The sequence below is a fragment of the Danio rerio genome, chromosome 11 (assembly GCF_049306965.1).
Source record: "Danio rerio strain Tuebingen ecotype United States chromosome 11, GRCz12tu, whole genome shotgun sequence".
NCBI classification, from domain to species: Eukaryota; Metazoa; Chordata; class Actinopteri; order Cypriniformes; family Danionidae; genus Danio; species Danio rerio.
Window position 1 is genome coordinate 26,057,390 of NC_133186.1, and position 21,972 is coordinate 26,079,361.

The window sequence follows — 21,972 nt, forward strand, 5'->3', positions numbered from 1 at the left end:
GCAGAGAAACAACATTTTCATACCATTGGAGTAGAAGGATCAAAGGGGGCAAAACAGAAGATGCGATGCCATTCGTTAGCTTTTGGAGCAAAAGTGAAAAACCCTTATCGCGTCATAGTATTTTTGACAGACATAATAACCAATCACAATTTATGTAAATGTAATCCCCGCCCACCCGCATCCGCGTTGTGTTAAAAGGTTCAAAAACATTTTAACGAGGACGCCAAAATGTTTTTTCTCTCTCTAATGAATGAACGTTAGAAGGTATGTTGAAAGAAACATTACAACATTACTTAAATCTTCCCAGACTCGTGTAATGACTGAGTTAATGTTACAATCACTGAAAGTAAATACCGCAGTAAAGTTAGTTTGACGTTTGACATTCGTTTAGCACAGTAAATTAGTAAACAATTAACGGTTAGACTACGTTAAGTCACGCGTTACATCCGCCATACAGTATTCAGTTATAAAAATTAATAATCTAGAGAGAATTCTTTTAGTGAATGTATGCACTAAATATTATTACGTGTTTATTTTAAATTGTATTTATCACTCTTGTGATTATTGAATAGTATTGTAAAAATACTGCATATTTTTTTGCCATGTAGCCTAATGTGTTTGTTTTAGCCGCAAATGTAACTACTAGCCTACTTAAAATGTCCTTCAGTTATACCAACTTTCCTTTTAATGTACAGTAGAAATAAACAACTCCTAGCTCACTTAAAAGATTAAAATACAAATTCCGATAAAATAAGCAAAATGGAAAGAAGTCAATTCAGTCCCTTCATAAAACTCCCCACTAAACCTGCTAATATTGACTGCTGATATTGGGCTTTTAGTCATAAAACTATTTTCTAAATGGACTGAGTGGGACAGATGAGCATTATAAATTTGAAGTGATTAAATTTATTGCCTCTTGAATCTTCTGTTGCTGTCCTGTTTATATGGAGACGTGCTATTTATCTTGTATCCAAGACCTTTGATAATGTACCTTGATTAAGGGATGATTTTATTGACAGCACATTTTGCATTTCTTTGTATCAGCCGACCCTACAATAGCTGTTGTTAAATTATATTGACCTGATAAATGCCATCATGCAAGGAAATGCAGCATTTGCAACAAAGTAAAATATATAAATAAAAATTTTAATTTTTAAATTATATGTATGTATATATTTAAAGCAGAAAATGATAGTATATTATATGTCTGTGTCTTCTAGTTAGATATCTTTTGCTGTCTAAAATATGAAATAACTGACTCTTTTGCACCAACAAAGTCATTGCAATTTATTCAGAATTTTCAGTTTTATTCAAGTTCATTTGTGTAATATTTTTTTGCAATGCATACTGTTTCAGAGAAGCACCTTTTATCCAGAAAATACACAGTGTTTCAGTGTTACCATAAGGGAGTAATTCTATTAGTAGTCAGATGGGTGTGTAGTTTTAGTTTTAGTGATTATTAAACATCATCTTCACTACTGGTTGCTTCACACTAAAAAGAAAAAAAAATCTTTCATCATTCTTATACTCATGTTGCTCCAAACCCACAAGACTCATCTTCTGAAAAAAATGAAGATATTTAGAATCTAAGACATTTCTTTCCCACCATTTTAATTTCACCCAAAATGCAGGTGCTTCAAAACATCTGTAAAGAGATCAAAAAGTAAGTTCTTAAAGAATCAAGACATTTAAACCAAGTCTTCTGGAGGGATACATTATCTAAACTCTTAATAGATGCTCAAATTCAGGCCTTTTGATTTTGCCTTTTGATGATATCCTTCCATCCAAAAGCCAATGATAATCTGCCAGTCGGAAGAAGGTTCCGGATTATTAGAGCTCGCTCGGCTAGACTTTCTTTTTACAATCTGTTCGAGCCCTCATTTCCAATCACCTCACTCATCTCTGACTTAAATTATGATATTTTTTGATTGCAAAGCCATGACACTATATAATCATACATTCTTAGTTTTAGAGGTGCATTTTTTATTGTTACTGTTGATTATTTATAAATGAAAATTTAAAACCTTTTTCCAAAAATTTGTCACAATAAGATTTGTCACCTAAAATCATTCCATTTGCTAAAGCACAGATAGAGTTATTGCCAAATGAAGCCTCAAAGTCACCCCAGACAGCACACAAGGGTTAAAACTCCATCTTACAAAGACTCAATAAAAAAAACAATGTTTCTTGTGACTGTACCACAAATCATGTTGCACTAATTATTTTCCTCAACCTTAAAATAACTCCCAGCAAGCATTTTTTTTTTTTTTTTTTGTTTTTAAAAGATGTCTAATGGACATCTAATACACTTCTAAACAGTCGTCTTGGCTAAAACAAGGCTAGATTTGAGCAGTCAGTGAAAATCTAACATATGTCTAAGAATAGGCCAAAACTAGACCAGTCATCAAATAAACAGAAATGAATGACTACAAATATAAAGTCTGTCTAATCTGTCTATTTGATGACTAGTCTAGTTTTGAGCTATTCTTAGATGTCTATTAGATTTTCACTGACAGCCCAAGTTTAGCCTTGTTTTAGCCAATCTAAATGGACGTCTAATAGACATCTTTTAAACACAAAATTGTTTGCCGGGCTCTTTTGCACAATACTGTTCTTTATTATGGATAAGTACTTTTATAGTCTTAGGCTATGTGTAAAGTTAAATATTTAATTTAAGATTACCGGTCCAGTATGTTAGATACATGTATAGGTTTAAAATAGCTCCTACGTCCCTTGTTATGTTCATAATTATGATTGTTTATTCATTTAAGACTGTGGTCCGGCTAAACATGACATTTCATTCCACTGTATATGTTCACACATGTAGATGAATGACAATAAAGCTGGACCTGACTTGATATGGAAGTCTACTAAACAAACTTTGGATGAATAAACTTTCAGTTAAAGGGCAGTAATGTCTCAGATTTAGAAAAACCTTCAACAAAATTATTCAAGTTTTTTTTTTAGGGCAGCCCAATACTGGGAAATTATGCAATGACGTTGACTTTTGCAATAATAATATAACTTGCGATGTAACATTTCTCTAGACAAATGTTATATAGAGAAATCTATTCTTATTAGCTATTTTTATTGATTACGCTAAAATAAACTGGAAATATATACTTTTCTGAAATTCATAAATTTTCTAAAATACAAACAGGTTTTTCTTACAAATAGTTTACAAATGGTTACTGAAAACAAAGCTAAAATATACAGGGTATATCATCAATAGTGTAAATCCAACATTTGGCATATTATTGTAAAGATTATTTAAAATCTTTGACAAAGACACATACATTAAATGATTTTTGTTTGTTTTTAATTGCATCATGCATCCAATGATAGACCTCATGAATGTGATTTTATTTTGCACAATCGTCATAATGACTGAATACTTTTAGATATTAAGCAATGCAAATAATTATAAGACTTATTTCTTTATCTTTTTTAAGTTGTATAATGGCTCTAGATTTGGCCTGTCCATCCATATACAGTTGAAGTCAGAATTATTAGCCCCTTTGAATTATTAGACCCCTTGTTTATTTTTTCCCCAGTTTCTGTTTGACGTAGACAAGATTTCTTCAACACATTTCTAAACTTAATCGTTTTAAAAACTTATGTCTAATAACTGATTTATTTTTTATCTTTGCCATGATGACAGTAAATGATATTGGACTAGATGTTTTTCAAGACACTTCTATACAGCTTAAAGTGACATTTAAAGGCTTAACTAGGTTAATTAGGTTAACTGGGCAGGTTAGGGTAATTAGGCAAGTTATTGTATAAGGATGGTTTGTTCTGTAGACTATCGAGAAAAAATTTAGCTAAAATGTAAGGGCTAAAAATTTTGACCTTAAAATGGTGCTTAAAAATTTAAAAACTGCTTTTGTTCTATTCGAAATAAAACAAATAAGACTTTCTCCAGAAGAAAAAAATATTATCAGACATACTGTGAAAATGTCCTTGCTCTGTTAAACATCATTTAGGAAATCTTTAAAAAAGACGAAAAAAATTCAAAGGGGGCTAATAATTCTGACTTCAATTGTATAGGCAGTTCCATTTGTATTTAAGTTTTGTTTTTTTATTTTGAGTTGGGATTGTAGAGCAATGAAATTGCATTAAAAAAAAAGACATTTTCCACAGATTTCTCCCCTCTCCATGATGTCAGTTTATTTATTTCACAAGCAAGGAGAAAACGAACAAGAAACAAACTTTTTGTCAGTCATTTAAAAAGAGGTACTTGCACTTACAGTATAAACGTCACCAAGATGTAATAAAGACATGATACAAATCTAGTAAATAAATGTAGGTTACACTAATGTTCTTATATATGAAACGGTTTGCTGTCATTTGTTGGCTTAAGGAAATTTGCAGTGTCTTGTTTCACTATTTGCAAATGTTTTTCTGAAGTTTCTTGAGTCATGATCACTAAGGTTTGGGCCAAACACAGCACTTGCAGCTGTCATCAAACACGGTGCCTACAGCACATTTTTCCACGAAGGTATGACCTCCAGCACAGCTGTAATATTTGTTGGGGTCATTAGGGTGAGCATAGAGTCCATCTGGCTTCCCATTACAGAATCCTGGTCCTGGAGCATGAGTGGTGGTAGTTGTGGTTGTGGTGGGCCTTGTGGTGCTTTGGCCAGGTTTAGGAGTGGTAGTTGAAGGCATTGGAGGCAATTCTTGGGAGGAAAGATGCATATTGATAGTCATTAGCTTATCGATTGCAACCAGTGATGCAAAAAAAGGGTAAATATTCATACCAATATCCAGAAGATTGCGAAGATGGGCCATGAGAGGATGGTTCCCCTGACTACAGAACTGTCCAGCAAAGTCATCCAGATCAAGTGCCCAAACGAAAGCTCCACCAAAATTCTTGTCTTTCAGATAACGGACCTGTGAATATAGAGGAAAGGACTGAGGTGACTAACAGTTTCTGACAAACAGTGACAATGAAACGTAGCTCCAGTAAAGACTCAGAATTACCTTCGTTTCATAACTCTCCTTGGTGTCAAATCCAACCCACTCGCTGTTCTTTGTGGCATAGGGCACCTTCTGGTCATCAATCCACTGAATTGTTGTTCCCTCCAGGAATCCACAGATCTGCAGACACATTGTTCAGCATTATTAAATATTGTGAGCATTCTTTTTAGATTAACATATTCAATTATTCTTATTATTTGATTTTTACAAATGGCTGTTCTCAATCTCTCACCTCATAGTAAGACCAGAATCCAGCCTCGCGAGTGTAGGTTCCAGCTGAAGCAGGTCCACTAGCTGGAGCTCCAACGCTGGTATCTGAAGATGTCAGACGGAAAGTGCGACCGTATGCTGCAAAGCCCATTCTGAGTTTCTCCACAGGGGTTCCATTGTCCCTCCAGTAGCGCATAGCATAGTCCTGAAAAAAGTTGTGTTAAAGTTGAATTGGGTTTTTTTTTTTTTGCATTGATTTGAGAGAGTGAAAATCCCATACTAAATAAGGTTAATTTCAGTTCTTACGGTGTTGAAGTAGATCAGGTCTCCCTCATCCTTTGAGCCTTGGTACAGAGGGCTGTTGTGTCCTGTGAATCGCTCCCAAGTTCCATGGAAGTCGTAAGTCATGACGTTAATGAAGTTCAAGTACCTAAGATGAATCAAATAAATAGGCTATAAATATCATGCTGTGCTTTGGTGCCTTGTCACCCTACAAGTGTTGAAAATGGATTGATGATTGTTATTCTTACTTGGCAATCTCTTCAATCTCATATCCATCATCAATAGTGCCTTTGCCAGCTGATACAGCAGCGGTCAGCATAAGCTGAGGATTGCCAGTGGCTTTACTCTCAGCCTCATAGGCTGCAACAAGTTCCTGCAAAAAAATAAATAAAATAAATAATATATATAATGAAAAGTTATTAAAGCCTTAAGTTAGCAAAATACTTTATGATAATTGCTTAAAAAGGCACTGGATCATTATCAAACCCACCTTGCACAGCAGAGTGAATCTTTGTTTGTCTTCAGGTGGACTTCCTCTTGCTCCAGGATATTCCCAGTCCAGATCCAGTCCATCAAATCCATGAGTTCTCAGGAATTTGATGGTAGACTGAATGAATGTTTTACGGTTTGCAGGATTGGACACCATGATGGAGAACCTGAGATGAATTTAAGGTACAATCTTATATGTTTTTGTATCTCATTTAAAAAGATACAACAATCGTGTATCATGATTATAGAGAATACTTACTGTGCCGAACCAAAATTCCATCCTCCAACAGCCAAAAGGGTCTTAAGAGTGGGATTTCTATGAAGATAAAGGACATATTTATATAAACTGTTCATATTGAATTACCCGTGTTACTTTTTTTTTCTATTAGTTTGGTAAGATACAATAGCTGAATACTATTTTTAAAGAATCTGAAAATAATACATACTTGTTCTTGAGTTCATTGAAGGCCTTGTATAGAGTTTCATCGTTCCACTCATATGTGACAAGCTCATTCCTTTGGTTGATGATTGAAAAAGCATAGATAAGGTGTGTGCAAAGGTAAGGGTCGACATTTGCAGGAGTATATTTTCCAATTCCAGGTCTATATTGGGACCAGTTGGTGAAGTAGCAGGCCATTTCCATGGAAAAGGCTGGTTATGGACACACACAAACACGCACACACACACACACACACACACACACACACACACAAAATACATTTACATAAGACATTTTCACCCGGAAACGTGGACAATATCTCCAAAAATCCAAGAATTAGTCTCGGCATCAATCAATTACAATGCTATAATATTTCATTAAAAGAAAACATCAAAACAGTTTAAGAAGTAGTTAAAAACTCACCGACATGGCAGAGCACCAAGCTCAAACCTAGGAAACAAAATGACTTTATGTAAATAATAAATATATATATATATAAAAGATTTATCTAGTGTATTTTACATTTCACTTAGTGTATATCCGCTCTTACCTGCTATAAGTGTAAGTCTCCCCATTCTAATGCCAATTTTCTGTTAGAAAAAATTAGTTTCCTTAATTACAACAAGTTAAGTAGATTTTTTAATAGAAATTCTGCGTTGGTTACATACCTGGGGTACCTCAAGAAAAATGTGAGAATGAATATTAAAACGGCAGGGTTTTTATAGGAGCTGGGTGTTGGCTTGGCCATCCTAATAAGGGATTATTTATTAGGATGGTGTAAGATATGGTATCTCCAGTAAACTATGGACTGAAATGACAATAACGTAAAAAAATAAATGAAATAAGCTCTTTGCTGTATTCAGCAAAATTCATGTGAAGCTTAATTTATAGATCATGGATAAGATTACACTTACAATTGAACTGCCTGAGGTTAAAGGTGCACAATTGCCACCATATCTGTTATTTGACTATAGGTTTTGCAGTAGAGTTTTAACATATTTAATGGACGAATGTTCAGCTGAAATCATAGTTGTATAGATTATAAGGTATGTAGTTATAAATAGCAGTTTTTGGCATTTGTACTTTTATAATAAAAAATGTTTTGTTTGTCGATTTAATATTGTGCCTGAATCACAATTATTTAAAAGTGTGTATAATTATATACCCAGTTTATTTATTTCAAATTATGTTGTGCTGTTATTTCATATACCAGAGAAAGGACAGTAGTTTCTGACAGCACTTATTGCACATTAAACACTAATATTCAATAACAATATGCAATAAATAATAGTAAAATCCAATAAATACAAGGAACTAACTATTCTAATAGAATTAAGTTAAAAGAGCAGAGTGACAATGAACATACAGTTTTATATGTAAACATATGTCTTGGTAGATAAAGTAATTATTAACAACATTTTAAAATGCTTTACAATGTCTATCTAATCTCTGTAAATAATTGGTATCTAAATGCAAAGTTGCCATGTTAAGAATATAAAACTTTTATGGGGTCAAAATTGTGTTCAGAGGTCTTCTGCATTTTAATTATATAAGATGTTTTGATCAGCCATTGCAGCTGTTTACCTGATGTGCTAATGAGTTTAAAATATTGCACAGTAATAAAGGAATGACTCATATGCGATGAATAGCTGATTTGATTGAAGAGTCAAGAGACTCCATAGTCTTTGAAATTGAAATGAACATATAATTCACATCTAACATTCTAAATCACATCTCAGCAGCTTAAATAAACTTTTATGATAAAGTATAAGAGCTACTGTATGATTTAAATTTGAGAGCTGGATTTTACCCAACAGTATTGCAAGAATATGGTAAAGCTTTGGTTTGTTGACGTTTATAATGGGAAAAAAATGACTATGCTTCATTTAAACCAACAAACTACCAGGGAATCAATGGTTTTAAAAACAAACATTAAAATATATTTAGGCTCAGTAGTTAGCAATGTTGCCTCACAGAAAGAAGGTCGCAGGTTTAAATCCCTGATGGAATGGGTCAGTTGGCATTTCTGTGTGGAGTTTGCATGTTCTCCCCATGTTCACGTGGGTTTGCCCCACTGTCCATAGACATGCGGTATAGATGAATAAAATGAACTAAATTGGTCGTAGTGTATGTGTGTAAATGAGTGTGTATGGATGTTTCCAAGTACTGGGTTGCAGCTGGAAGCAATCCACTATTTAAATAAAGAATAAACAAATAAAGCAACTAAGCTGAAGGAAAATGAATGAAGTTATATTTATTTGTTTGATGATTACATATCCTATTTATGTGTACACTGGTTCCTTTAATCCTATCTGTGCAGAAAAGCAGCCTGAACGATATCAATGATTTGCTGACAAACATCCAAAACCCCAAGCACGATTCTTCAGAATACAGTTAAACAATAAGAGGGTGAGTAAATAATAAAGGAACTTTTAGTAAAACTGTAAAATACTGCCCTATTTACCAACATGCACAAATAATGAACAATACATTTATTACAGTATTTATTAATTTTTGCTGATGGTAATTAATGAAAATAAAGTTAACTCACAGTGCATTAACTAATATTAACAAGCACAACATTGGATGTTAGTAATGCATTAGTAAATGTTGAACTGTGTTAACAATGAATACTTTAAATTTGACCAAATTTGTATTTGTGATTAAGAATGAGAAGAAAAAAAAACGAAGCATTGTTTTGATCATAATCCACATGAATCAATTACTCTTTCACTAATTAAATTCAAAAACTCCTCTGTGATTTTTCAAAGTATATAAGGTGAGACTATGATAAATTAAGTTTTATTTTGTGTTCAATTATAACTTTAAGATGATTTTAAAACAAAACATTTTTTATCTGTAAGCCTTGTTTGCATGTGACAAAATCGCAGGCGACCAGCATGTGCTTTAAAACTTACATTTTCAGATTTTCATATTTAAAAAAAAAAAACAGCATAACAAATGCAAATCAACAATGCTTTTGTTGTTTAGCAAGTTATAAAAAGTGTCTCCAGGTATTTATCAGTGTGACTTTATCAGTGTGATGACAAGTACTGTAACTTTTTGAACTTGGAAAAGCTTTCATGAGCATGATTAACGGTCAGTACTGTCTGCAGATAAATGTTTGGGTGGCACTTTTGATGTGTACGATAAGGTCCTTTTTGATTTTAAAAAAAAAAATGCTTATTTGACCTTTACTCCAAATCATATTTTCACAGCTAAACATTTCCATCACAGAAACTACTAGTTGTGGAAAGTTATTCAGCTTTAAAAAAATCTAAGTTGAAAAAAAAAAAAAACAAAGCTTACTGCATCAAGCTCTGAAACTTTGGACATGATGCAAAAATGGCTACCAAAACATCTACACAAAACATTGATGAAATTGAAATTGTGTTCCAAAGTACACTGTAAAAAGCTATTAGTTTGCTTTACTTTTAAAAAGTGAGTAAACCCATTGCTTTTGAAGCGATTAGTTGACTTTATATTTTAAAAAGTGAGTAAACCAATTGTCTTAAAATTATTAAGTAAATGATTTATGTGCATTATTATAAAAATTAAGTCAACTTATTCTTTCCAAGTTACAATGAATTTACACACAATTTAAAGTAAAATCAATTTGTTGCTTTTAAGGCAACAGGTTTACTTACTTTTTAACAGTATGGGATCTGTTTTTGCATTTTACGCTTCAAAATGCACCCCACACTCTCTGTTAGAGACTGGTTGGGACTGTAGACAGGGCAGTCAAGTGTCTGTATCCTTTTCCTCTGCAGCCAGGACTTTGTAAAGTGTGCTGAATGTGGTTTTACATTGTCTTGTTGAAATATGCATGGGCATCCCTGGAAAAAGAGGCAGCATATTGTGCTCCAAAATCTCTATGTACTTTTCAGCATTAATGGGGTCATCACAGAAGTGCAAGTTACATTGTTTTTAAGCATTTCAGTTCATTCATTTGTTGGCAAACTGGCGATCCTGAGCTCATCTTTGCTTATAAAGTACTAGACCTTTCTTGGATGCTGCTTTTGTACCAAATCATAATGGGCTTTTAATGTTCAGCCGGGCAGCCCAACGGCTTCCAGTGACCTGTCTTTCCATTACAAAATTGTCACATTTAAGATCAGATCTAAGATTAGATATATGATATGAAGTGAGTCTCAGATCAGACAAGAAGCACTGCATTAAATTACATGTCCCCGCCATGTCTTTAAAATATGACAGTTTATTTTACCCCATTATTTAAAATGGAATTTCAGCACTCACATGTTGCGACTGACGATGCTAGTGGTTATGATGAAGATTTTTATTTACTAATATGAAGACACATTTAATTGGGTGAGTGGAAAGCTCTATGAATCTGCCATTAAATGTCATTGAAAACAGGTGACAGGTTAAGGCAAAGCGGTCATAAAAGAGCACGAGAGAGGACTTGGGGATACAATGAGAACCATCTGTGTCAGAGTTAAGTTTAGATGTTTGGATTACAGATACTAGTCATAATTACCAAATGTGAACTTTATGTGTAAAAACAGTTATGAATACATTAGATCTTTATATTATGAGGGCCACCAAGAAGAAGAGGCTTTAAATAGGGGTCGTAGGAGCTGGAAGAGGCCTGTTGAACCAGTAAACAACTGTGAAAACACAAAGGTGGGAGGAAGCCAGGATAAAGGGGATAGCAAATGTTAGGGACATTAGATTGTCCTGGAGTGAGACTAGGGATGGGTCTGCCTATGGACGTCTCTGCTTTTTTGGAAAATATTCCAATAAAGTATATTCTTCTGATATTCCTAACCCCCAGTCTGAGCTTGATGCATTAAGAGAAAAACCAAAGAACCACTACAGTTACAGCAGCCTTTCATCTCATTTTACGCTTGAACTACTAAGTTAATGCTTAAGTCTGTTCAACTGAATGTATTGTAATTGCATTACAACAAGGATGCTGTAAAAACAACCTTGTGAAATTGAAAATAGTCACATTTAGCTTTCACCAAAAATTTATTGTTGGCTTTAATGTGCATAAAGCCCATAAAAATCACCTGTTGACATCAGCTTCAAATCACATCATTATTTAGCATTTTACTTGCCCTAAATTAAACTTTTTTGGGACAGGAATGACAGGAAAGGATGTATATTTACAAATGAAATAAAATTCACCAGACAAAACATAAAATATTTTGTGTTAATTTAGTCTGCTATGAAATACATGTTAAAGTAAGTTTAAAAATCACTACTTTTTTTCTGTTTTTTTATTAGCGTTTTTTTCCATACAGTCCATACTGTTGACATCATCAGAAGGGGCCCTGAAGACCCTGCAGCCTGAAATATAAGCTGTAGTAAGATTTTGTCATTCAGAGAAATCTTTTCATTTTTCGGTGTAATGCAAATTCTTTGTTACAATACAGTGTGATCCATTACACTAAATTACAGTATCAATATACAGAGTCAGTTATTTATGTTCAAGTCAAATGAGAAATGTTTAGCGTTGACAAATATAATAAAGTAATAATGTATTATAATTAAGTAATATAATATAATGCAATTTTATATTTGTGTTATTGGTGTATTTTAGATGTCCATGTGAACACAAAGAGTAAATCTAGAGCCAGTATCAAAAGGTGCAGTCTGGAGCCCGGGGAGGTTTTGCGAATTTCAAGAATGGTTAGTAATACCTCATCCAAGATGTCTCAAGCTGACAGGGATTATCCTGTGCACCCAAAAATACACACCCTGATAATGTCAATAATATTGGATAACAGGAAGTGTTCATGAACATAGCTACAAGCTGAAGATATGCAAGAATGTCTGAGTGTCAAAAAATACAATGAAATGTTAAATTTTTATAGCATCTGCTTTGCTGTCAGGAACATTATTAAAACTATGTTTAATGATTAATAATAAGAACATTGCAATATCAATATTTTGGCAGAATGTAATTCAGTGTAACACTGTTTTAAATCAGCATAACATATTTTTATGCAAAAATGGAAACATACTTGCTGACCTGTACTTGTATGAAACTGTATGCAATAAATGTATATTAATACATAATACATTTAATTTAAAGACACTTACAATAAAACATATCTTGGAGCTGCAATTTGATCTATATATAGTTTCTTTTATTATGTCATCAGTGATACTTATTCTACGTATGCCTGTCAAGATTTTTGGTATACAAACTATTAACCCTTTAACTGCCCCACAAAGAAAATAATGTTTGGATTGCATTTCTTAACTCCTAATGTTGCTAGTTAACACACTATACATTTTTAAACACATTCCATAACTTCTAAAATATCAACCTCTACCAAATATATCGTATACATACATTGATATATCAGTTTATGGTCAAATTACTGGAATGAATACAGAGGCCTGTTGAACCAGTAAACAACTGTGAAAACACAAAGGTGGGAGGAAGCCAGGATAAAGGGGATAGCAAATTTTAGGGACATTAGATTGTCCTGGAGTGAGACTAGGGATGGGTCTGCCTATGGACGTCTCTGCTTTTTTGGAAAATATTCCAATAAAGTATATTCTTCTGATATTCCTAACCCCCAGTCTGAGCTTGATGCATTAAGAGAAAAACCAAAGAACCACTACATTTTTAAACACATTCCATAATTTCTAAAATATCAACCTCTACCAAATATATCATATATATACATTGATATAATTACTAATTACTATAATTACAAATTACTGGAATGAATACATGAAACTATGAAAAATCTGATAATATGAAGTGCAAGACCAACATTAGTGCAACAGGATTATGTGTGTTTGATTTTTTTAGATTTTTATTTTTTGTTAACCAACAAAGTTGTGTAGTGCAAACCATATTTAAAAAAAACTGTTATTTTTTTAAATGAATTTAACAGACATTATTTAAAACCATTTGTTAGAGCAGGCAGTTTAGTGAGTGCCTTCTGTAAATCATGGTAAAAAAAAAAAGTGCTATGGTTGTTATTATGTGTATACTCTAGGAGGTAACATCAGAAGTCATGATTAAACTAGCATCCCTCTATAGTATCTAAAACTTTTTGATGGGCTTGTGAACTTAAGATTAACATAAATTAATATAAATATGTACACGTAAACTTTATTTTTCTGTTCCTCTCCTAACATTTACTGATTCTTGCCAAGCAAGTTCCTCTCAATTTATTATATTTAATTGAAGGTTCATAAGCATCTGAATAATTTCTAACAGAACACTTTTTTGAAAGATAGGCTCATCCCTCTGGAGTTTAACAGTTGAGTTTTTTTTAATCTATTTTTTTTTATCCATACATTCAGTCTCTAGTTATTTATGAGGAGGTTGATAATGGTCTAATCCAGAGGTGTCCAAAGTCGGAGGGCCAGTGTCCTGCAGATTTTAGATCCAAATTGCCTCAATACACTTGCAAAAATGTTTCTACTGTAGAAAGCAGAGCTTGATTAGCCAGCCTAGGTGTGTCTGATTGGGGTTGGAATTAAACTTTGCAGGACACCGGCCCTCCAGGACCGAGTTTGGACATGCCTGGTCTAATCCAATTCAATGATCTATGCTAAGCTAAGCTAAATGGAACCCGCCAGATTGGCTAAACGGATTCCAATATAGTGAAACCCAGATAAGTTGTAAAATGAGCCTTTTCATAAAAAGCTTTGAATATTCTTTTAAAAAGATCTCATGCAAACCATCATTTGTTGACGTAAAATAAAAACAACTGATGCAAAAATTACACAGGCAAATGTTGCAAAAATGAATGCCGAATATATTCTGCAATTGCATTAATATTGCAATATAATATCTGTTCGAAAACACCAATCATTTTTCATGAGAACTGTTACATTGGAACTGGAGCTTGTAATTTAAAATCAGATGGATATGACACAAATAAATAATACACCATGTTAGAAATATAATGGCAAACAACAACAAAAAAACTGGATTCATTTCTTTTAACAAGGTTGTTAAAATTCATGAGTCCTGGAACAAAACATGAGGCACAAAACAAAGCTGAATCTAAAAGTATAATCTGAACATCATTCGTGACAATATCACAGAAAAGCAGTGCTTGCTTTATAAAAATGTATACAAACACACACGCAATGTCAGTATATCTGCAAGTTTACAATAAATAAAGTGGCAGGTATTATGACTTTAAAACAAACACTAAACTAATTTTAAAACGCAATCAAAATGTGTATGCTGGACATGTTTCATTAATAATTTACACTTTTATAATGTCCCACTTATGTGTTGATTAGGCATAACTGAAGACTTGGAGTGTTATCAACAACTTTTGTCACTCTGCAGTGTTTTTTATTACAGGACTGGCACATGACTGTTGCCCGTGTCTGAATTAAACACATCAAAACAGACTACAAAGAGCCAATATAACCCTATCTGACTGTACAGTCACCTGAGGTAACTATCTTTTGTAACTGAGTACATGCTGTCATTAATAGTAGCTTGCAGTTACTGATAAATGTCCAGCCACTTAGTAGCCCTGTGTGATTTTACAATGAAAGTTTATCCTATGGCTAAAAATGTTTTATCCAAATTTTAAATTACCACTGAAACATATAGTTTGTGATGATAATTTGTGCAGTTAGTTATGCTAATACACTGTAAAAAAATGCTGAGTTACGTACAATATCTTTGTTGTCAGAACACAAATATATTAAGTTAGCTTAATTGTTTTTACAAATTTAAGTGGATTAAACAAAATAAACCCCACAAAAAACTCAAGAATTGTGTTTGAACAAGCAGCAACCATTTTTTGAGTGTAGAGGTTTCTGTAAAATACTAGTAATAGCACAGAATAAGACTTGAGGTCAAACAGAAAATAGGTCACATAGGATCTGTTTTTCACTTTTAAGATAAGACAAGACTTTCTGACATGTTGTGTAAGATGTGTAGAGAGCGTTTATGATGTTTGTGAAGTAAATGTGAATGATGTTGACTTTAGGAAAGCAATAAAATGTTTTATTTAAATTCATGAACATTTTCTTTACAATTTCAGGTCCGTGAAGTGCCATGTCGTTGTTTGAATGCGAAAAGCATTTCATTTTATGCTTTAATATTGTTATAAAATATATAAAACAAGCCAGCATCCGTTTTCTTGTTTTAAGTACTTGTTTCTAGATTTAACTAATTAAATAGACTAAAATCTCTTTAAGACTCATTTACACAGATTTAATTTTTCCATTCTAATGCACAACTTTTTACATTTTTATTTGTAAACACACGCTTGATGGATGTGCACGAATGATACACTTGTTTCTTTTGCAGCAGCTCTTGCTTGTTTTTAAGAAGTTGTGTCAAGTTTAAAGAACTTCAGCTTTTACACACAGCTCATCAGTATCAGTTTCTAAAGCAATGGACCAATCAAAAGAACTTGGAGGCTGCAGGCGTTTACTAGCTGCAAGCTTCTGTTTACTAGCGATATAATGATTCACTGTGAGCCGGTTAAAAATCGATTCAAATATGTGATGATTCAAACTGGTAGAAATGTTGAAGGAATAATGCTTTAAACAGAGGGGCGCTGTATTTACAAGTATCACACTGATACTTATTCTAATTAATTGTGCAAGTAATATTATTTATTCACCTTTATAATCATGTTCAACTTCTGTCTCCATCCTACTATATAATTAGTAATTTTATAATTAGTTTTTTTATGCCAGTGGCCAGTCCCTGGGAGCAGAACGCCTCTTGACCTCCTCTGTACACACCAATTTCTGGTTTAGTAAAAGCTTACCTCCCCACACCAGCCATCTCAGTCCCCAGTGAAAAGAGTTTTTTTTTCAGCAGGGGACATTGTAAATGTGCAAAGATCTCAGCGTATGCTAGATAACAAAGATATATTGATATTTCTTTTTAAAAATTTTAAATCAGAGTACAGTCACAGTTGTAGTTTGTTTATATTAATGAGTCTTCTTTAGTTTGTATTATTGTTTATATATATATATATATATATATATATATATATATATATATATATATATATATATATATATATGCTAAGAATGTGCAGCATTTAAGAAAAAAATGACTTTAAAGTTGATTTAATTAATTTAGTAAAACAATTGTGACTAAATCGTGAGATTAGTATCGTGAATCGTTTTGAACCTTGAATCAGGTAATTCGCTTCATCCCTGCTGTTTACTGTAGCCAGTTGGCATAAAAAGATGTTAACATAGAGGATGTGTTTTTTTTATTTCATTTTAAACTGAATGCTGCGTCTTGAGTAACTTGTCTTTAGATGCAAAGTTATATTCTCTGTGTATGGTTTCTTAATCTATAAAACATAACAGAATTTATGCCATACATTACTCTTTGCACTAAATACCTTTTATTGGGTATTTGTGTTTATTGTTTAGATAACAATACCTTTTTTTTTTTTAATGTAGCTAGTTTGAATACTATTTCTTATAAGATACACACTAACCCTTGTGTGCTGTTATTGGGTAAGTTTTCATCCACTCTGGGGTGATTTTGAGTCTTAATTTGGCCTCAACTTTCTCTTTTTTTCAGCAAATGGAATGTAACAAAAAGGTATTAGTACCTAATATGTAACTACTTGTATCTATTTATGATAGAAGTCAATAGGTATTATAGTATTAGATGTATACAAAATAGTAAGTAATTCATGAAAGTATCAAATAAGTACAAGTATCTAATGATGGTTAGTATCTAAAAATAAGTAGTAGTATAACTATATAAAAATATGTACCATAGTCACAAATGTAATATGTACTAGTCAAAACTCATTAGCTTATATCATAATGACAGATCTCTATAGGTGGTAATGGTACAAAAAAACGTTTTTACTAGTTATATGATTAGATAATTACAAGTAACTTTGATAATAATTAATTATAAATGTATTAATTAAAGAATAATTAGTAATACTAATGAGTAAGTTATATTATCTAGTAATAAGTAACTAAGTAAGTACATATTTCTGTTTATTAAATACTAGTTTGTAATAAGTAGCTAATGAATAAGTCTTAGTAGTTACTGGAAAGCATATTTAATCAAATGTTTTATAATATTTTTGTAAACAGCCTCAGGCAAATGAACATCCACACTTTTGTTTCACAGGAACAGATACACTAAACCTTCAGTGTATCTGTCAAATGATAAATGTCCTAATTAAAAAAAATAATTGCTAAATTAATAAATCTTGATGGGTCTGTTAACACAATTGGTTTGACCAGATATGACTGAAATCATTTTACTATAGGCTAAAAAACATATCATCTCATGTTTAGTGTCATGTTATATGCGTCACCCTCTTTGTGTTTCTTCCCACCCCTCACTTTATACTTCACAATGATTCTCCCCTTACTAAACTAGATATGGACATGTAGCAGCAACAAAATGAACAGGGGAATAACACACTTAATAGGTATTGTGTCTGTCTTTTTATTTGATTGTGTCTCTTAAATTCATTAGAATCATCAAAAAGCAGCTTTTAAACAATCTTTATTCTTTTTAGGCCTGAATTTGCTCTTTCAGTTCGGTAAGGAGATTTTCAATTCAATACTTATTATTAAAAACATTATTGCAACTTTAAATACTGAAAACTCAACCAAATCACATACAGTGTGTATCTTTTTTATGCTCTTTTTTTCTTTTCAGTAGCCTGTTCAAAACTGGTGTGTTACTTTACAAACTGGTCTCAGTACAGATCAGGAACTGCAAGATACCTTCCTGAAAATGTGGACCCTAACTTGTGTACTCATTTAATTTATGCTTTTGCTATTATCAACTATGCCAATAACATTGCAGGCAGTGAGTGGAATGATGTCGTCCACTATTCAACCTTCAATGCACTTAAAAAACGGTGAGGATGCTTAGGTTTATAGTCTTTAAGTTTTCAAATGTCTTGCTGTTAAACAAAGTATTGACATATTTGTTTTGTTTTTAAAGAAATCCACAGCTGATAACCTTGTTGTCTGTCAGAGACCAGGACTCAAGTCAGTAAGTGTTTTGTTCTTGTTTCTAGGTAAAAGTTGCCCTCTGCTGGTAACATACTATCTAACTGTATGTCTAAATTGTTTATTTATATTTATATACAGACTTTAAGAATTTATTTTGCTGTTAAAGAAGCTAGAATTGCTTTTATAGTGAAATAAGCAGCATTTTCTTCTTTACAACAGATTCTCTATTATGTTATCCAAGTGGATAAACCGCCAGACTTTTATCAAGTCTTCTATTGAGTTTCTGAGGAAATATAACTTTGACGGGCTGGATTTGGACTGGGAAATGAAAAACACTTCAGAGATGCATCCAGAAGATAAGCTGAAATTCACTCTTCTGTGCAAGGTTAAAACTAAACGTCTTTTCAAAAAAATTTTATCATATTTTCTTAGTTTTAGAAAGTCTGAAATTCTTAGTTTGACTAGAATTAAAACTAAACAGATTCACTTATAAAGGAGTTAACCTAACCTTTAACTACAGGAATATTGCTAAATCTCTAATGCATATGATGTCCTCAAGATAAAAACTAAACAAATTAGTTAAAAAAAATGTTAAAATTTCTCTCTGTTAAAAAGCACTTGAAACTGTTAGGACAATTTCACAGGAGGACTAATGATTTAGAAGGATTGATGTCTCCAACTGTGTAATTTTTGTAATGACAAATAAAGAAAATATGACAGTAAAATCTAATTCAAGTTTTATATTGAATATATTTTGGAGTAGGGCTGCACAATATATTGTTTCAGCATAGATATCGCAATGTGATAATTCGTAATCACATAGCAGGATATATGCAATGTTGAGTTTCTATTATACTATTGATGTTTATGATTATGTATAATGACTTTAAAGGCATATAGGTATAGAAATTGCTCCATTTGTGACCTTAACTACAATTAATTTTATTGAATTATTTAAATTTTTATCATTCAGTTACTGTCCTTGAATATTTTTAGACTTTAAAAATTATAAAACACTTCATTTCAATTGAATCTCTTTCTTGCCTGAGTGCATTTATACACTTTTATACAGTGCATTTAGATTGTTATCAATGAAAATACTCACAACGTGCAAATACTGAAATGCACTGCAAATAGCACAGACCACAGCGAAAATGTGTCGGAGACCCCCAAAGATTTATAAATTGGTTATTAGATTTTATGGAGATGCATTCCCACTGCAGAATCATCCCAATCGATCTGACATTTTAAATTCTTTTCAAACAGAGATATTAAGTCATCTGGTGACATTGTATCCATATCGCAAAATGAAAAAAAAACATTGCAATGTTACATTTTTCAAATATCTTGCAGCCCTATTTTGAAGTTTAATTTATTCTTGTGACGGTAAAGTTGAATTCTTTGTCAGACATTACAGAAAATGTTGGATTTGGATCAGATCTCATACAGCTAAAAATGTATTAAGATTTATGACTCCATTTTTCAAAAGTCAAACTTTTGTAAAACTTTAGGAACTTCTGGAAGCATTTGTAGCTGAAAGCTTGAACAGTGATACAAGACTGATTCTAACAGCAACTGTTTCCGCACAAAAAGATGTTATTGAAAGGAGCTACATAATTCCAGAGATCTCAGAGTAAGAACAACATATCATATCCATACAAATTCATACAATTCATAATACATATCATATCAGTTCATATCAGCAGTCTTAATAAAAATTGCTCAACAAAAGCTACATTTCTACAAATGTAAAAACTTTTTTTTCCCAGGTACTTGGACTTTATTAATGTCAAGACGTTTGACTTTCATACATATAAAGATGGCATTGCAAGACATCACAGTGCTTTGTACAGTGCCATGAGTGATGACAAGGATATCAAATCAAACACTGTAAGCAAGAGCACGCTTATATAAGAGCAACCCTCAAGCAAATACCTTATAGCATAGGTCTCAAACTCGATACCTGAGGGCCGCAGCTCTGCAAAGTTTTGCTCCAACCCTAATCAAACACAGCTGATCCAACTTATCGAGATGTTCAAAACTCCTAAAGACTATTAAGAAGGTTAGAGTTGGAGGATGGTTGAAGCTAATTTATGCAGAGCTGCGGTCCTCCAGGAATTGAGTTTGAGACCGTGGCCTTATAGTTTGCGTATTTTCATCTTTCCTTCAGGATTTTGCTCTGCAGTACTGGAGATCTCAGGGAGCTCCTGCTGAGAAGTTGTTGATGGGCTTCTCCACTTACGGACGCTCTTTTATCCTCAACTCCTCTCAGAACGGAGTCGGAGCCCCAGCCAATAAATTTGCTTCTCCTGGACCTCATACACAAGAGATAGGCTTGTGGGCTTACTATGAAGTAAATACTAATTATAAATCAAACTTTTAAAGTATTAGTTCCACTTTATATTAGTTGTCTTTGACTACTTTGTACTTTTATGTACGTAATTTTTATGTACAATAAACAGTATTAATTGTGTTTATTTTGTGTAGCAAAACACTTGCTACTGTGCTCATTGCTACTGAGGTGGGAAAGGTTTAGGAAATTGAAACATTTGTAGTATTGGGATTATTTGTGTTTGTTGTGGGGTTAAAGTAAGTGTCTATGCGTGATGAATCTGAAAAGTGGGGGAGAGGACGCTAAGTATTTGAAGAGCTGGGAGGGATGCGTTGGAGAGGGGTATGCGATGTATTTAAGGACCGGGTGGGAGACGTGTGATTTCCGGGAGATTATTATTCATAATTTGGGATGTCTGCAATCTTTCATTCTAGTGGGAGCATTTTATCTTAACTTAGCATAAACCAGCCCATTAGCATCTCGCTCAAACTATTTTTTTAATTGTTTTAAAATTTTTCCTTTGTAAAGCGTGATTCCTTTGCAGTTAGATCATGTAAAAAGACTGACAGAAAATAAAAAGTTCCTTAGATATGTCTATAATTCCAGCATAATAATCAATAATTTTGCTGCTTGAACATGGCTGCTGCAGGTGCAGTGATATTACACAGCAGTTGAAAATAGTCCTCAGTAGGTATTAGCGCTGCAAAATATTATTATTTAGTCATGCAGCATCTAAGAACACATTGTAACTACAGAAAAGGTAAGCTTTAAATGGGAAAATTGTCTTTTTTTGTGAGATGCTAAAGGTCTAATCTGATTCAATTTTCTATGCTAAGCTAAGATTAGTGCTCCTGTCAGAATGTGAGGTCGGCTGAAAGGATTCAAAAATGGTTTACATCAGCTGTTTAACTATAGGGGAGATTAAAGAGCCTATTTCCCCCCAAAAAAAATTAAGTGTAATGTTTCTTTAAAATAACTAACTGAGCAAAAATTAAATACTTAGATTTAGACTCAGGGAAACTAAAACTGCAGCAAGGTGCCATAACATAGGCGAAGTTCCATGTACACATTTCTGAATATTACCTATTATCAACCTGTTTTGTTTTCCCCTTAGATATGTCTTTTTCTAAATGGTGGTGTGGTACAGTGGATTGAAGACCAGAAAGTACCTTTTTCTGTGAAAGGCAATGACTGGGTGGGATTTGACAGTCTGAGAAGCTTCAATATTAAGGTACATTCGATTATGTTATGTAATACTGTGATGTCTACATGTATAGCTGAAAATAACAGCTCTGCTTACTTTCGT

The 21,972-nt window shown here is 32.8% G+C and overlaps 2 protein-coding genes across 24 annotated transcripts in view; one reads left to right on the top strand and one right to left on the bottom strand.

Moving 5' to 3' along the window:
* Positions 1-21,972, top strand: part of ovgp1 (oviductal glycoprotein 1) — a 24,971-nt gene continuing 2,999 nt past the window's right edge. The window contains exons 1-15 of one of the 22 annotated variants that reach the window (XM_073916736.1): positions 1-264; positions 6,001-6,147; positions 8,724-8,812; positions 11,654-11,733; positions 11,970-12,058; positions 14,715-14,810; positions 17,748-17,799; positions 17,890-17,913; positions 18,033-18,237; positions 18,324-18,374; positions 18,554-18,719; positions 19,846-19,967; positions 20,104-20,224; positions 20,505-20,687; positions 21,781-21,897. In XM_073916736.1, the coding sequence (XP_073772837.1) occupies positions 17,772-17,799; positions 17,890-17,913; positions 18,033-18,237; positions 18,324-18,374; positions 18,554-18,719; positions 19,846-19,967; positions 20,104-20,224; positions 20,505-20,687; positions 21,781-21,897 (1,017 nt within the window). In that variant the 5' untranslated portion in view covers positions 1-264; positions 6,001-6,147; positions 8,724-8,812; ... (2 more) ...; positions 14,715-14,810; positions 17,748-17,771. Of the gene's footprint in view, positions 265-6,000; positions 6,148-8,723; positions 8,813-11,653; positions 11,734-11,969; positions 12,059-14,699; positions 14,811-17,747; positions 17,827-17,889; positions 17,914-18,032; positions 18,238-18,323; positions 18,375-18,553; positions 18,720-19,845; positions 19,968-20,103; positions 20,225-20,504; positions 20,688-21,780; positions 21,898-21,972 lie in introns of all 22 variants that reach the window. The other 21 variants (XM_073916737.1, XM_073916743.1, XM_073916742.1 and 18 more) reach the window with 21 other exon arrangements.
* chia.3 (chitinase, acidic.3) overlaps positions 4,145-21,972 on the bottom strand; it is a 20,514-nt gene continuing 2,686 nt past the window's right edge. The window contains exons 2-14 of one of the 2 annotated variants that reach the window (XM_073915704.1): positions 10,051-10,239; positions 7,072-7,152; positions 6,954-6,993; positions 6,827-6,853; positions 6,411-6,615; positions 6,224-6,280; positions 5,966-6,131; positions 5,724-5,848; positions 5,500-5,623; positions 5,216-5,398; positions 4,987-5,103; positions 4,764-4,896; positions 4,145-4,682 (exon numbers count right to left, since the gene is read on the bottom strand). In XM_073915704.1, the coding sequence (XP_073771805.1) occupies positions 4,429-4,682; positions 4,764-4,896; positions 4,987-5,103; positions 5,216-5,398; positions 5,500-5,623; positions 5,724-5,848; positions 5,966-6,131; positions 6,224-6,280; positions 6,411-6,615; positions 6,827-6,853; positions 6,954-6,978 (1,416 nt within the window). In that variant the 5' untranslated portion in view covers positions 6,979-6,993; positions 7,072-7,152; positions 10,051-10,239 and the 3' untranslated portion in view covers positions 4,145-4,428. 2 annotated transcript variants of the gene reach the window in all.